Source organism: Camelus ferus, chromosome 17, assembly GCF_009834535.1.
Source record: "Camelus ferus isolate YT-003-E chromosome 17, BCGSAC_Cfer_1.0, whole genome shotgun sequence".
In the NCBI taxonomy this organism is placed as follows: domain Eukaryota; kingdom Metazoa; phylum Chordata; class Mammalia; order Artiodactyla; family Camelidae; genus Camelus; species Camelus ferus.
The window spans coordinates 37,241,956-37,257,595 of NC_045712.1; the positions used below are offsets into that span (position 1 = coordinate 37,241,956).

General features: G+C 49.8%; 1 protein-coding gene across 3 annotated transcripts in view; it reads left to right on the top strand.

The window, feature by feature from the left end:
- The window catches only part of FYCO1 (FYVE and coiled-coil domain autophagy adaptor 1), a 69,205-nt gene extending 59,602 nt beyond the window's left edge, over nt 1-9,603 (top strand). For all 3 annotated transcript variants that reach the window (XM_014561984.2, XM_014561989.2, XM_014561994.2), the window contains 2 exons: nt 3,656-3,765; nt 5,744-9,603. In XM_014561984.2, coding sequence (XP_014417470.2) covers nt 3,656-3,765; nt 5,744-5,819 — 186 coding nt within the window. In that variant the 3' untranslated portion in view covers nt 5,820-9,603. The remainder of the gene's footprint in view (nt 1-3,655; nt 3,766-5,743) is intronic.
- The last annotated feature ends 6,037 nt before the right edge of the window (nt 9,604-15,640 follow it).

Genomic DNA, 15,640 nt, shown 5'->3' on the forward strand with positions numbered 1-15,640 from the left:
GGCACCGGGAGGGGAGCAAAGGCCCTTGACTTTCTATTTTTTAAATAGCTTCATGAAGGTATAATTCACATACCATGTAATTCACCCATTTAAAATGTACCACTCACTGATTTTTTTTTTTTTTGGTATTGTTCACAGAGTTGTGTACCATCACCTCTGTCTAATAATTTTTGACCATTTTCATCATCCCCAAAACCAAAGAGAAGCCCTGTACCCGTTAGCAGTTACTCCCCAACCACCACCGTGTTTTCTGTCCTTGTAGATTTGCCTGCTCTGGACATTTCATGTGAATGGAGTCATACAGTATGTGGCCTTTGGTCCCTGGCTTTTTCCACTTAGCATAGGACCCTGGCTTTGTGCCAGGGTTTCGGGTCACTTGAGTCCCTCAAGAAATCAGTAAAACCAACTTGGACTGTTCTGCAGCCATATCGCATAAATCAGGGCGTGGCCACCCGGGCACTGAGACTGGTGGGAGACGCCCCACAGCTTGCACAGCAGAGGGCGCTCTCTGGTTTACTTCAGAGACCCTGCCGCCTTCGGTCTCCAGCACCTCGGCTGCTTGAGCTCTCATGCCAGAGCTTTTGTTAATCTCCCCAGGGTGTTTTGGTTGATTGGATTAAAATAATGCAAAACAACCTTACAGATTTTGACCGTGGTACAAAAAACAGGCCCTGGAGCGAACAAAAAAATCAGAGAGTAGAAAGTTTTAAAGAAATGAAGAGTATTATCTTAAGCATGTCCTCTTCAGAGGATGTGCCTTAAGGAGCTCTTGCTTTCTGCTTTGTAATCAAACCTGAGTGGGAAGATTGCGGTGCGGGGCTCACAGGCGTCCCTGTGTAAACAGCAAGCCTTCCCCTCCAGCACGTCCTTCCTGTGTGTGCTTGCTGAGGTGTCTTAGGCCAGGCCCAGAATTTGTAGGTTATGGATGACAGAAACAGACCCAACCACTCAGCCTCCCAGGGATCCCCATCCCCAGTGGAATCAGAGTATTACAGAACGTTAATGGAACCTGATGAGATAACGTGTAGAGGTGGCAGAGCCCGCACGTAGTAGGTCCTCATGCATCTTTGTCCCTTCCAGGCTTGTCTCGGGCCCATCCTGCTCCCTCACCACCATCACCTTCCAGTCAGAGCAAGTGTACCACAGTGTCAGGAACACATGGTGTGCTCTTTCCCTCTCTTCCCCACCCCATACCTTTGGGATCTCCCTTTTAATTTTTCTCTGGCTCATGTGTTTAGTTTCCAAATATTTCGGGATTTTCAAGACAGCTGCTATTTATTTCTAACTTAATTCCATTGTCAGAAAACACACTTTGAATCTTTTTAATCCTTTTAAATGTGAGTTGTTTTTTAATGGCCTAGAATATGGCCCATCTAGTGAATGTTCCAAGTTCCCTTGAAAAGAGGGTGTGTTCTGCTGTTGTTGGGTGGAGTGTTCTATAAATACCAGTTAGATCAAATTAGTTGATAGTGTTCTTCTATTTCCACATTGAGTTCCTGTCTACTGAGTCCATCATTTATTGAGGGGTATTAAAATATCCAGCTATAATCATGAATTTATCTGTTTCTCCTTGTAATTCTACCACTTTTTGTTTCATGTGTATTTAAGCTCTGTCTGAGGGCATAAATGTTTAGGATTGTCCTCTTGATGAATTGACATCTCTATCATTGTGAAAGTAGCCCTGGCCATATCCCTTGGTATAAAATTTACTTTGATATTAATATAGTCAATCCAGTTTTCTTTTAACTAGTGTTAGCATGGTATATATTTTACATCCTTTTACTTTTAACTTACTTGCATCTTTGTTTAAATAGCATTTCTTGTAGGCATGGTGAGGTTGGGTCTTGCTGTTATCCAACCTGATAATCCTTGCCTTTTAATTGGGATATTTAGCTACTTACATTTAATGTGATTATTGATAAAGTTAGGTTTGAGCCTCTCATCGTACTGTTTTCTGTTTGTCCCACCTGGTTGCTGTTTTCTTTTCTTCTCAAAGCAGTAAGCTAGGGCAACTTTAGGGCCCACCTTGTTCTCTCAAAGATCACAGCCCATCATTGCCTGATGTCCAGTGTCTTGAAAACTGTTGTTTTGTATATTTTGTCTAACTTTGGTTGTTCCTTGGGAGGGTAAATCTTAGCCATTCTCCCATGCTTTTGAATATGTTGAGTCCCCTGCCTGGAGCAGCCAGACTTCCCTATAACTAGCTAAATTGCCCAAGCTCAGTGTTGTCTCTTCCAGGAAGTCTTCCCTGATTCTGCCTCTCCTGCCTCCCACTCAAGGGCTGGGATAGGTACCCGTCCCCAGTAGTCCTCTAGTGACACTCTCACCCAACATAATTGAATGTTTTCTTGTCTGTCGTTGCTATTAAACCACAAGATCCTTAAGGGCAGAGCCTTTTGTGGGAACTTACTTCACTTTGGGAACTTTGCGGTCAATGTGTGGGGTTTCAAAAAATAGGCAGCTGTATTCAAGTTTCAGTTGAAAAAGTAATCACAAATTTATAACTATATTGGATTCAGTCATTTTGTACAGATTGAAAAATGTTTAATAGTAAAAAATTAAAACTGAATTTAATAGAAATTGTATTTCCAAAAAGGGAGCAACATTTAATTTTGTAAAGAATGAAAATGGTCACTTGTGGCGCAGCTTACTGCATTAGGAACTCGACATTGCTTAAGATGTTACGTGGTCTGTGTGACCATTCATGTATAGTCAGTCATAAATGGGAGGCTTAGGGATTCTTAATGAGATAAGACCCTCTGGGTGTGTGTCCCTTCTAAAATATGTTTTAAATTTTGGTTGGCTCTGTCTTATTTCCTGTTTCTTTATTTATTGTCATATCTATAGTTTTAAAATGTATCTTAGCTGACTAGCAGGTTGAAGACTCTGCCCATGGGGAAGAGGTTGGCCATCCAAAGACCTCAGCCCTGGCTCCTCCCACTCACACCATTTGCCCAGATTTGGCCTCTGACAGTGAGGCCCTTAGACCATGTCCTGAGAAAACAAATGTCTCCTGGGGTTAATCTCTGATTTCTCAGGGGAGGTAGAGTGTACACTTGGAAAGATGAAAGGACTCTGGGGCCCGTGGACCGACTAGGGCACAGCCAGAAGGAACCTGCGGTAGGGCCAAGTGAGAAGCCACAGGTGGAGCCTGGAGGAGAGTGGGCCCAGCAGCTTCACAGAGTGCTCGACCAATGTGGAAGGAGGGCTCTGCCTGTCCTGTGAGACTGCCAGGGGCAGCACTGGCGCCAGCTGGAGAGAGCCGGACAGCATTTCACCTAGAATAAGTCCTAGCTTCCTGAAGCCAGAAGGGGGGCTGCTCCTCCAGATGGTGGAGCCTTCTGGAACTGGCCATGGTCAGAGGAAGCTGAGGACCACTCTTTTGGGATGCTGACCAGTTCCTGACTCTGGATGAAACTCATCCCCACAGCCTTGCCCCATCATAAGTTAGCGCAAACCCAGGCGTGTGGAAGGCACCACACCACTCCTAGGGGCTGAGCCCAGCCCCAGCCCTGCTCAGCTGTGACCTCAGACAAGGTGGGCACTCCGTCTCTCTGGGCCTCAATTTCCTTCCCCAAAATAAAGGGTCTGCCCAGAGGGTCCGTGGTGCCCTCTCAGCTCCTGTGACACTTTTTTTACCTGCTTTTGCTCCCAGGTTCTCATTCCCACCACCCGATGCAATTCCCACAAGGAGAACATCCAGGGCCAGCTCAAGGTCCGCACCCCGGGTATCTACATGCTCATCTTCGACAACACCTTTTCCAGGTAGGAGCCCCCTTATTCGTCAGCATCCAGGTAGATCCACCGGGCACCTGGTCTCAAGAACAGAGGCAGACATTGAAAAGAAATTATCAGTCATTTATTATCAGTACTTCTTTGATTTTAGACCTTCACTATGGTGTTCCAGTGTCTGTTATAGCTTGTGTACTTACAGACAAGCTATACTTAGAGTTAGACTTAGAGTCTTTCCACATGTCAGGTGTGTGCCCCGCCCTCCACTCTTACTTATTCACTTAAGCCCCACAGCATCCCAGTGCAGTAGGGACTATCTTTTCCCTCATGTTACTGCAGAGGGACTAAGGACCAGAAGGATAAAAGATTGGCACTCCCAAGCCACACAGCTAGTGGTGGAGCTGGATTTCAACCCACAGCTCCCACCCGATATGCTCTCCTGCCTCTGTCTGATGTTCAGATTCCTACTGCCCAAACCAAAGAAGAGCTCAGTAAATGTGGTGGAAGGACTGGGTGGATGGATGGACGGATGAGAGACAGATGAAGCCTAATAAAGCTTAATGTAATCAGGGACTAGAACTGTGAGGTGAAGCCCCAGGGCTCTCTTGTCATGGGAGGAAGCAGCAGGTACCATCTCTGGGAAACACTGTTTCAAAGCATCAGATTCAGGTCCAGGAGTATATGGCTTGTAGCACAGGAGGGTGGGAATGTAAGGAGATAGGGCTGGAGGGGCAGCCAGGAAGGGAAGTGGGAGAGAGGACCAGCACTGGTTGAGCATCTGCTGTGAGCCAGGAGCCTGCTTCATGGAGACATGAGAACAGGGGTGGTTAGGGTCACTGGGCACCTGTCCCTTTCATGTCTTCTGGCTGCAGCATAAGCCCTGAATTGGGGCTTGCCTTTTATAAGACCTGCCTTATCAGCGTCCAGCCACATCCTCTCTGAGTGGGGCCTTGAGCCAGCAGCCACAACCCCCTACATGGGTGCCCTTTCCAGCCTGCTTGGCTTTGAGCAGAATAGCTTAATAGGACACTCTAGGGGAAAGCTAGAGCGCCACCCCTCACCACCTCTAGGCCTTGAACTCCCAGGGCTTGTGGCCAAGGGCATCCACCAAAGGAGATGTTAGAAGAGTGGGCTTCCCAACTTGCCCCTGCCCTGCCCCTCCCCCTCCCCCACACCCCCCATGACCACAAACACACCTCGGGTGAGCAGGACTCTTGGGCATAGGCCTCGCGTGTCCAGAGAGCTGCCTTCAGACCAGGCGTGGGCCTTAGGCGTCCAGGGCGGCAGGAGGGGCAGTGGTTAGGAGGTGGGTGGAGGCCAGCTGGGCACAGGCTCTGCCCTTCCCTCTGTGGGTTTTAGTTGAGCCCCAGCTTCCTCTGCAGTGACAGCAAGCATTTTCACTACCTTGCTGAGCCCTGGTGCAGGCTGCCCGAGAGGCCAAGGAGGGGCCTGCTGAGGGCAGGGTGCCGTCCCAAGCCCCAGGCCGGCTCCCAGTTGCCACTGAAAGTGGCCGTGGTGCTGGGACACACTGTGGCCATGGTCCATCAAGGTCATCTCAGGGGCCTCCTCAAGATTTCTGAAGTATGATGGCAGAACGGATTTAGATGCCCAGTCAGAATAAAATCCCAGCTTACCTCCACCACGTGTGTCCTCTCCACACCTGCTCCATCCACACCCCAATACAGTACAGTCCAGACCACCTGGATCCCCAGCTCCCCCCCCAGGCCGCTTCAGAGCAGCAAGGTGGGGAGGGTTGTTCATAGTGTGGGACCGAGTGGGCACTTGTGTACCCAAGCCCCAGGAAAGACCATGGTGGTGTCCCTAGGCCCCCTGACCCTTTGAGACATCTCTGCCAGCCAGATGGGAAATGGAGGTGAGGGGCCCCGGCCTCTGAGCAGAGGTCTCCACACAAAGGTTCCCCGTGCCCACCCCAGATGGGTCACTGCAGCCGCTGCCCCTCGGGCTCCCAGCTCTCAGAGTAACACCCTTCTTTCCATTTCTGTTTCCTCAGGTTTGTCTCTAAGAAAGTATTTTATCACTTGACGGTTGATCGGCCTGTGATCTACGATGGAAGTGATTTCCCATAGCCTAAGCACCTGGATTTTAATAGTTTCACATTATCCATAGGAAACACTACTCTTCCTCACCTGTCACATAAAGCACTAAAAAAAAAAAACCCCAAAACCAGCTGCTCTGAAGCTATCCATACCAACTCTGCAACCCTGGGAGACAGCCCTTGGGCTGCTTCTTGGAGCTGCGTTGTTCTGAGCCCTGTATTCTCAGTACTGGGCACTGTCACTCTTAGCCCCGTGGCTTACTCTTAGGGCTTAAGCAGCATTTCCATCGGCTTCTCCTGGAGGCACAGTTGGTTCCAGGCCTCCTGTGGAGAGTTTCCCAGGCCAGAGGTGATCCAGCTTCTGTCCATGGAGAGACACTGCCCCCTGTGCCCAGCCTGGCCCAGGCATTCTGGGTGACCATGAGCCAGGATGCCCAGGCCAAACCCTGTGAGGCCCTCGAGTCCTCCCAGGAAATGGAGGCCACAGTGCCATCGTGAGAGTCAGGGCACCTGAGGGCCCACCTGAGATCCCAACCAGCCTCCTCCCATCATGCTCCTAGCCCCTTCATGCCCCAGGGAGGCTGGGGCTGCTCCAGAACTCAGACATTTCAGAAGGGCCTCTAATGCACTTTCCTCCTGCCCTTCTGTCTGGGCAGTTCTGTCCTGGAGCAAAGCCCTTTGCTCAGCCAGGCCTCTCAAGAGCTCAGAACATCACCCTGAGAATTGGAACTGAAGCTGATCCAGGAAACAGAACCCACCTACTGAGGACCCGTGGTGGCTATCTATCTGCAGACGGCTAGAGCCCAGATACTGGGTAACATCAGCACCACAACCAAAAAGCAGGATTGTGCATCGGCCTTTAGGGCTCACTCCTCAGCCGACAGCCTGTCTTTGCTTACGTCAGTAAGAGCTGCCTCGCCTGAAAATATGTTTACTAATGATCATAATCAGGGTAAGAATCGCTTTTAAAAATTCGGATTTCTTAACAGTCTTTGGTAACTCAAGTGTAAACAGGCAGAATTCATGAATTGCTCTTTGGCCTCTCCTCCTCACCTGTCAGATCCCCATACCCTGTTTGCCCACTTCCTGCTGCTCAGGCTGCACCTGACACCCAGGAGCTGCCTCCCTTTGGGCCAGATGAATCCTGTTTCCTTTTCCGGGACAAGAAGGAGATAATCTTCCTATTCTCTGTGGCCCTTTTCTCCTATCACAGAGAGCTCACCTTTGATGGCCTCTTTGTGCCTGGTGCACAGAGGCCAGCGCCTGCAGTCAGGGCCCAGGTGCGTGCCCAGGTGAGCAGAGCATCTGACAAAGTGGCCCCCTTTGGCCAGGGACAGGGGAGAGGGCACCAGGAAGGGTGTTAGGATCTGAGCACTGAGCTCAGTCCCTGGCTAGCCTGGTGACTTAAGTCGAGTCACACCACCTCGAGGCTTCATCCCCTCATTCACGAGTCTGGTCTGACCAGTTTCAAAAGCTTGAGGATGGGTTCAGCTCAGACCCCACACCCACCATGCACCAGCAGAGAGGACTCATGGGGCAGGCCTTGGAGGAAATGAATTTTGCCCTGGACTCAAATCTTTCACTTAAATAGGAGACGGCCACTCCCGGTCACTCTAAGTGGGGCTTGGGGCATGGTGAACAGGACCTTCCAGAGAGGGCAGCCCAGAGAAAAGCCGGCCCTCTTGTGCCCTTTCTCCTGGGAGCAGCTGCTGCTGACAGAAGGCCATCGGCGTCTCTAGCATCTCCTACAAGCAAGGCCCTGACTGTGCCCAGCACCAAAATGGAAATGACCAGGCCTCCAGGACTTCCTAGCCTACTGTGTGTCCTCCCAGACATGCCACACAGCCTGAGCATTGTTCCAGGGCAAGTTATCCTGCCTTTGAATCCACTCACCCTCTTGGAAAGAATAATCAGAGGTAGCAGCCTCACCACATGAAAGAAACTAACAAAAGAACCCAGAGCAGCCTGGAATCTTCTTTTGCGTGCTTAGCCTTCCTGGGATACAGTGGAAACTGGCCAAGTCGATGGCCTGCTGCTGGTGTCCCCAGCATCACGGACAGCTGAAACCAGCATTTCATGAGTAGCTGACATGTTCCCTGAGAAGGGCCCAGGACGCTCCATCTGAGACTGGCTCTGAACCTCTGTCACTCAGCCCAGCAGGGCACCAACTGCAGCTTAAAAAAACACCTGGCTCTTCAGAAGCAAACCCAGAACGACACCCCCAGGAGAGCGGGGCCTGGGTGCCAGCACCGCAGACAGCGACTGCCCGAGTGCCAAAAGGCCCTCGCTGTGTTCAGAGCCCTGCCTCCCACCCCCAGTCCTGCCCGGCCTCTGCAGCATGTTTATTCTCGTGCTGAGCGGACTCTTGTCCTGTGTTACTTTGCTGTGTGAGCTTGGGTGTGCTGTGCACTGTGCAGCTAGAGAACATCTTGGCCTATTTAAGTACGGCTTATATAAGAAGCTTTACTCTTACTTTAAACAGGTTCCCAACTTTACTAAGGTTCGGGGTTGGGGTATTGGTATTTTTTAAAGATGCAAATGACAATGAAAAACAACCATCGAAGGTAGTGGTCCCAGCCAGGAGACTGAATTACACTAGACATCAACAAGGAGGAAACATCTTTGGGATCCCAGATCACTGTTTAAGAGAAAACAAAAAGCAAAAACCCCAGCAGCCCTGCGATGGCCCAGCTCTCTGAATGACAGTCACTCTGATTTTGGTACCAGCCACCTTGCTCACCACTGCCTCGGAAGCCACTCATCAGCCCGGCTGGAGAACACCGTCTCTGTCAGGCACACTCATCCCCCACAAAGAGGGCGTTTGCGAGCAGGCGTGGCCTCTGCAGAGCACTTCCAGCCAGAGCCCACTGCCCCCCAGGTCGACCGGACCAGGACCCGGTGAGGAAATTCTCAAGCAGGAATCTGGAACTGAAACATTGCACAGGGTTTGGAAAGTAGAAATGAAAAGCCACATAACATAATTCAAAAATAAAGGGGATGGGTTTTCTGGAAATTTTCAGTTGTCACCCACCTTAGGTGGTGAAGCCATCTGAGACCCACATGAAAGGAGATCCCCATTTGGGGATGAACTCTCCAGCGTCTGTTTTATGACACTGGTTAGATGTCCACTGATCCAATTCTATAGGAGTCTTATTTGTTTAAAGCCCACCTTGGTGACTGTATGTGGGAGAATCCCATCCTTGGCTCAGAGTGTCGAGAGTGGAAGCAGAGCCGCCGCATGTGGTGCTCAGAACCAAGGGTCGCCCTGCGCAGAGGCTGGAGGCAGCCGTACACGTTTACAAAACACTTACCCTAAAGGTGCTTTTCAGTGGGACCCTGGGTAAGTTTTTCTCATTTCATTGATTCTTCCAAGGAAACAGGAAAGACTAAGTTAATAATGTCTTTTCTCTCTCAAGCACTTTTTCAAAATAATAAAGAGTATCTTTAAATTTGGGGAGACATCTCTGATAAAAGGCCTTCCTTAGGACCTTAGGACTAGTGCTGCCCAGAGACGCTCCTGCCCCTGGTGGCTGCCGAGCCACAGCCAAGCCTCCGTCGGATGCTTCCCAATTGGAATTGCACTTTAATTGACTAATCCTCAGTTCTCGTGGCCTTATAGGGATAGTGGTCTGGGAGCCCATCTCATTCCTATCTGCCAAAGAAGTACCCAGAAGCACATCAAATGCCAACACTCAGCCTGCACGGTGGGGGTGAGGAACTTCTGTATCAAAGCATACTCCTTATAGCGTCTGCTGCGCCATTTGGGAAACATCTTATTTTTAACCTCAGGATTTAAATAAACACTATGACGTTGAGAGTAGCGTCTTCTCTCGTTCCACTGAGGCATGAGGTAAGCAGTTTGAAGTTGCGACACCAGAGTCGGGGTCGAGCTGTCCCGAGAGGTTGCCATGTGGCCTATATCTGGACCACTGTCTGCTCGAGACTGTGATCAGACCTGCCTGAGCCCATGCAACCCTCCAACCCACCACCCTCCGCCAGATGAGTGTCTACCCTCAGTAACACTGTCCCCAGCACCCCCGCCGCCATCCACACAGAGCATACTGAGCAAAGAGCACCCCGATTTACCCGGGTAATGGGGTGGGAGAGAAGGTCACGGGTGGCCTGAAACCATGATTAGTCAATCTGGGTACAAATTAGGGGGAACTGCCAGGATGTGGCAGCACAGGGGAGCAGCAAAGAGCCTGGACATTGGCCCCGAGGGGAGTGTCCCAGTCACTCCTCCACTGGGCAGGTCCGTCGGCACACACTTCACACCTCAAACCTGGGATGACAGGGCTCCTTCGCATGAGTGCCTGGCGCCCCGCAGAGCACCACTCAGCCCCCCTTCCCTCCGCCTCCCTTCAACCCTCCCCCTCAGATTCTCACGTGGCCTCGGCTTTCATCAGTTACTCAGGAATAAGTTACCAATTTCTGTAACCGTGTTATTCCCTCAAGGGCCAGGACCTGTTTCTCATCCTCGTCTCCACCCTTTTCCTCCCCCCTACAGCATCCAGCCCTGTGCCAGGCACGACAGTGCTCACCCACCTCTGAATCAGCGAGGGCACTGGTCAGCTCTAGGCCACCAGCAGTCCCACTGGCCAACTTGGCCAGAGATAGAAGCTCTGGAAACCCCCATGACAGAGAAGAACAAAGGGCCACACTGCAAAAGAGGTGTAGGGAGGTGGAAGTGAGCTGGTCACTCGATCCAACCCCGCCCCCCACCTTGTAGTAATCACACCCTCACATCAAGCCTCTTGGAAGAGTAGCTTATCCAAGTGCCCAAAACAGCCTAGCAGGAGGATTTCTTTGTTAATGAAACAGTCCCTCCAGAGGCTCGGAGGCCACGTGGGCTGGGGGCTGGAAGGAGAACTGACGGGGACACGTGGATGTGCAGGCTGCTGCATCTGGGCTGGGTTCCGGGGCTTCTGTTCCAGAATCCCAGCGCACCTCACCCCACCTGCTGAACTGCCAAGTAGCCCGAGGTAACTGAAGTCCGCTCGAGGTTTTCCAAGTCCCACACTCAGAATCTAGGTATCCTGGCCCATCTCGGCAGCCACAGGCTCCAGGCACTCTGTGTTCTGCCTCTTGCGGCTGGGCCAGCCCAGTGGTGCTGAAGGATGTCGAGGTTCCCCAGATGACTCAGAAGGACACCCTGCTGGGTCAGCCCTCTCAGTATGAAGATGCGTGGGAAAAATCTGACGAGAGGAGCCTGCCACCCATGCACAACTGAAACGCAAATAGATGGTGAAACCTGTCACCCGAGATGAGAAAACGGACTTTTTTGGAGGGAGTGGTTAAAGCTGAAGCCATCAAACCCCAGGGGAGAGCAGAGCTATTACGAAAGCCATTCAAAGTGGGCTAGGGTTCAAAGAAAGGTCAGCCTTTTACTTTTCCCACACCCGCTGATCTCTGAAGCAAGGTGGTAAAGCCAGCAGCACAAGTGTGATCGCCAACCTCTGGTCTTCGATGTGTGTCACCTCGCCACTCCCCCACCCCCTGAACTCTGTGGGAGGATCGAGGCTGGTGTTAGTGTTCTCACTCCTCTTGGTGTGTGCATACTGAGTTAACGCAGAAGTGGCAGCCCCACCTGAAGCCTGGAATGAGTTGTCTTTTTAGCTCAAGAATGAGCAAAGGGAGCCAGGTCCTGCCAAGCATAAGATGCTTCCCCAAGGGGGCCTCATTTCCAGAGTAGGTTTGGCTTCAGGCCTTTGGCCCCATGAAATTATCAAAGGGAAGGTGATTTCAGGGAGGCATCCGTCAGCTTTCCACTCCCAAGGAGGCCTCCAACTGAGCCCCGAGGAGAGAAGGACACCATTCCTGGGAGGCCACACCTCCATCTGCCAGGTCAGTGGGGTAGGCACTGGCTTCTCCCTGGCGTGAGAAAGGAAAGGGGGTTGGGGGAAAGGGGATCTGAAAGGACAGGAGAGCAAAGAAGGGGTGAGAAGAGGAATCAGCCGCACGAGGGGCCTCCCTGGAGTCCTGGAGGAGGGCCACACTGCAGGCGTGGTTAGCAGAAGCCACCTGTCTCACTGCAGGAAAGGAGCAGTGGGGAAATGGCAGGTTGACTGAACAGATACCGAAGGCAGTGACTGCAGACACGGAAACGAGAATCCAGTTTGTTCCTCTGTCTCTGAAGCTGGCTTCAAAGCCCCATGTGCTTTCACAAAAAGGCCCTGGGGTGTGGGAACAGCCTGAGCCCCCTAAGTGGCCTTTGTGCAAGAGACAGTGCCCATGTGTGAAACCAAAGCTCTTTGTAGAGACAGCCCTTCTCCACCCGCAGGGACCCCCACAGAACGGTTGTGTGTTCTGAGAAAGAGGATCACACGTTCACGCCCCCAAGATGGCTCCTGTGGAAGAGGGATAGGGACTCATCAGTCCCAGATCAGGCCTACAGCCTCCTCTGTTATCAAGGGCTCAGGTGTTAAACTATCAGGAAAAGCCCAAGACCCACCCAGGACTCACTTTTGCTCTAGGGCCAAATTGTTCATTTATTAAGTGTCAGTAAATACAAAGCAAGTAGCAAAGAATTTCTTAGAAGGAAGTCCTCTTATTTGGGTTACCTGGTGGCATATAAAATGCAGTGTCATGGGCACTCCCCATATCAACTCTGGCTCATCAGGTCTGGTTCACTCACAAGTCTGCCAGGTGATTCTGGTGGAGGTGATCCACGGACCACCTGATGATCACTGCTGTATCACCATTTGTGTTAGAACTCGAGGAGAAGGGTAAAATGAGCTAATGGATCTGTCTCCTAATTTAACTCTCCCAGTGACCCTTAAATCTTGGAACCAGGATCTTCCCTCAGTCCATTGGCCCAAGCCCTAGGATGCAGAGATGGAAATGTCGTTCTTGGAGAGGAAGATATTTCTAAACGAATCACCTGGTGTGAAACTAATCTACAGGTAAAATATTTTTACAACCACAATTTTTTTTGTTATGTCTTGTATTTGTATTCAGGGGACACATTGCTAACTGGTGGATCATTTGTAAATGGAAATACATTCCCTTCCCCAACTCCAAAGTGGTTCCATATGTGTCCACAGTTTAAGAATCAGAGGAAGAAATATGAGTTTGGTACCAAAGGGTTTGAGTTAGGGGAGGTCGGGTTAAATGTGGGCCCCTAAGCTGGCTGATATACAGAATTCAGAAGGTCTGTGAACTTGGATATGGGAAAAATGAAACTTTTCCCCTAACATCTAACTAACATTTACGTCTTCTTTCTATGAATATAGACAACCTGTCACACTAGTATGTATTAGCCAGACCTGTGACTCTGTCCCTGGTGGAAATGACAGATATTTTTGTGTTACATGAGTGTTGTTGCAGACTCTCAAAATACCTTGTATGCTCATCTCCATTCTGAGATGAAGGTCATCATTAGACCTGCTAGCAGATTTTATTTAATACGTTATTAAAGAGGCACGTGTATTACTAGTTCACAAGTTTGTTTTAATATTCAAAGAATTATATGTCAGTGTAATTGGTTCCCTTTGTAATCCTATATCTTTTATTTTACTTATTTTAAAATATTCTGAGAAGGAGGCTATAGGCTTTGCCAGATTGCTGGAGAGGTGTGTGAGGGAAAAAAAAGGTTAGGGCAGGTCTTCATGGAAAAGAAGAGAAAGGTCAGCTCATTGCAGCACTGGTTTATTAATAATAACAAATCATTAATAGTAGCCTATGTAATTTAATAGTCTCTTGCTATGAGTTAGCCAGATTTTACAGATGAGGAAACCAAAGACCCAGGTAAGCTGGCAAGTCTGACCCACTTAGAGGACTTGTTGCTACCATGCTGAGATGGCTGTAGGTGTGGTTTCCTCTAAACTGTTCTCATTTCACTGAAACACAGAGTCTCCAATGATTTAAACAAAATGAAACAAAACAACTCTTCCATAAACCAGGATATGCTATGGCAGCCCTTGACCTTCAAATGCTCAGTATGCATCATCTTCTGTACAAGAAGCTGTATCGGTTATTTATTGTGACAGTAATGCTGCATAACAAACAGCCTCAAAACTGGTGGCTTAAATCACTAAGCATTTATTTCGCTCACAAATCTGCCCATTGCCTGGGGTGGGGTGGGGGAGGGGTAGATCTTCCCGACTTAATTCGGGCCAGGATCACTGATGTGTCTTCACTTGATAAGCTATGTGTCATCTAGGCAGTTCTGCTGAGTTCAGCTGTGCTGTCTCACATCCTAGGGCCACTGACTGTTGGCTGATCTTGGCTGGGCTCACTCCTGTGTCTGCAGTCCCTTGTTTGGTCACATGGAGCTGGCTGGTCTAAGAAGGACTTGGCCAGGCAACTGTGCTCTGCTCCACATGGTCTCCCTTCCCCCAGCAGGATGGTCCAGTATTGTTCAGATGCCCGCCGGGCAGGTTTGTAAGAGAGCGAATGGGGTATACAAGCCTCGGGAGGCCCAGTCTCAGAACTGCACAGCAGGAGTGAACTGCAGAGTCGCATTCTGTTTGCAAAAGCAAGGCACAGGCCAGCCCACATTCAAGGTGTGGGGAAAGACTGCCTCTCCTGTCTGCTCTCCCTCTCGCTCATAACCCTCCAGTAACTAGTGAAAGAAGCTGCAGTCTTCTTTTAGCTCCTTAATGATCATGATCACTTTTCTGGCTCAGTGACACCAGTGAGAATTAGAGCTGATGGCCCCACACCATCTCAGTCAGTATCAGATCTCTTCCGACCTGCAGAAGCTTTCTGGTTTCCAGAAGTTGAACGAGAGAAACTACCAGGGCTCCCCCTGCCTTTGTTGGCCTCTCCAGGGTGTTCTGAGTTCTCTGGATTGCTAGTCCCACTGACAAGGTATCGCTGCAGTGTGAGACCTTTTAGAGTTTGCTCATTCATTCCCACCCGGCTCCGTACCTCCCTCGATCCCTTGAGTAAGGAGTGGCTCAGCCAAACAGAGGAAGGTTCCATCCAGAACCATTTACATTAAAAAAAATTTCTTTTGATCTGGATCTTTGTAAAGATAAGAGCACGATTTGTGAGGGATATTATGTGATGTCTTGGATTTCCTTTAAATGCTCTAGCAAATACAAAGAAAGGAGGGCACTAAGAGAGGAAGGAAGGAGTAAAGGAAGGAAGAGGGGAAGGGAAGTGAGGGGAGGGGAGAAAGAGGGAAGGGAAGCAAATGAAACAAAGAAAGAGAGAAGAGAAAGGGAAAGAAAAAAGAAAAGAAAAAGTGGGCATATAAGTCAGATAGGAATGGCCAGGATATGACCACTGTTGAAGCTGAGTGATGGGTATGTGGAGGTTCATTATGCCATCCTCTCTACATTTATATAAATTTTTAAATCCCAAAATGAAAGAGTTTAAAAAGAAAAGAGTATTAGTGGAGATGACCTGAACCAATGCAGTAGTGTGGACACTGTCCTAAGCACTTAGCCTGGCAGTGTCCCACAGGCATGGGCGCTGCAGGGCCTTTGCACATGCTGCTCCCTCCTCCCGGTACACCCTTCCTCCCCTTCTTCCTGTAGATGATTCTTGCTCATCCTTCAGCTCTCAGCTCAATGTCACTTCCTCAGGGAAACCTTCCCTGCCCCTATCCCTAGAGTAGACCAGAGCCTCCTGTAACACACTCTCCAGCATTTTGTACCTAAGACCATCTCTTTTTGATAGTATGATTAGCATCTGTCACCAGTGTGGACTGTGAGCTTCATGAGCACTGGGCCTGTGTTTACTTTTGCTCAGCATCACCTAAGCCCAGTGCCTGGTCACGTGGAAACTGCTCCATGAGCTTTTGTTGAATGAGGTTATTACAGTCTTGTCAGCAATTGCTGTATTTTCCCAAGATACAGGTTTCACAAGGATGAGTAAACCAAATAATTGATTTGGTCTTCATGG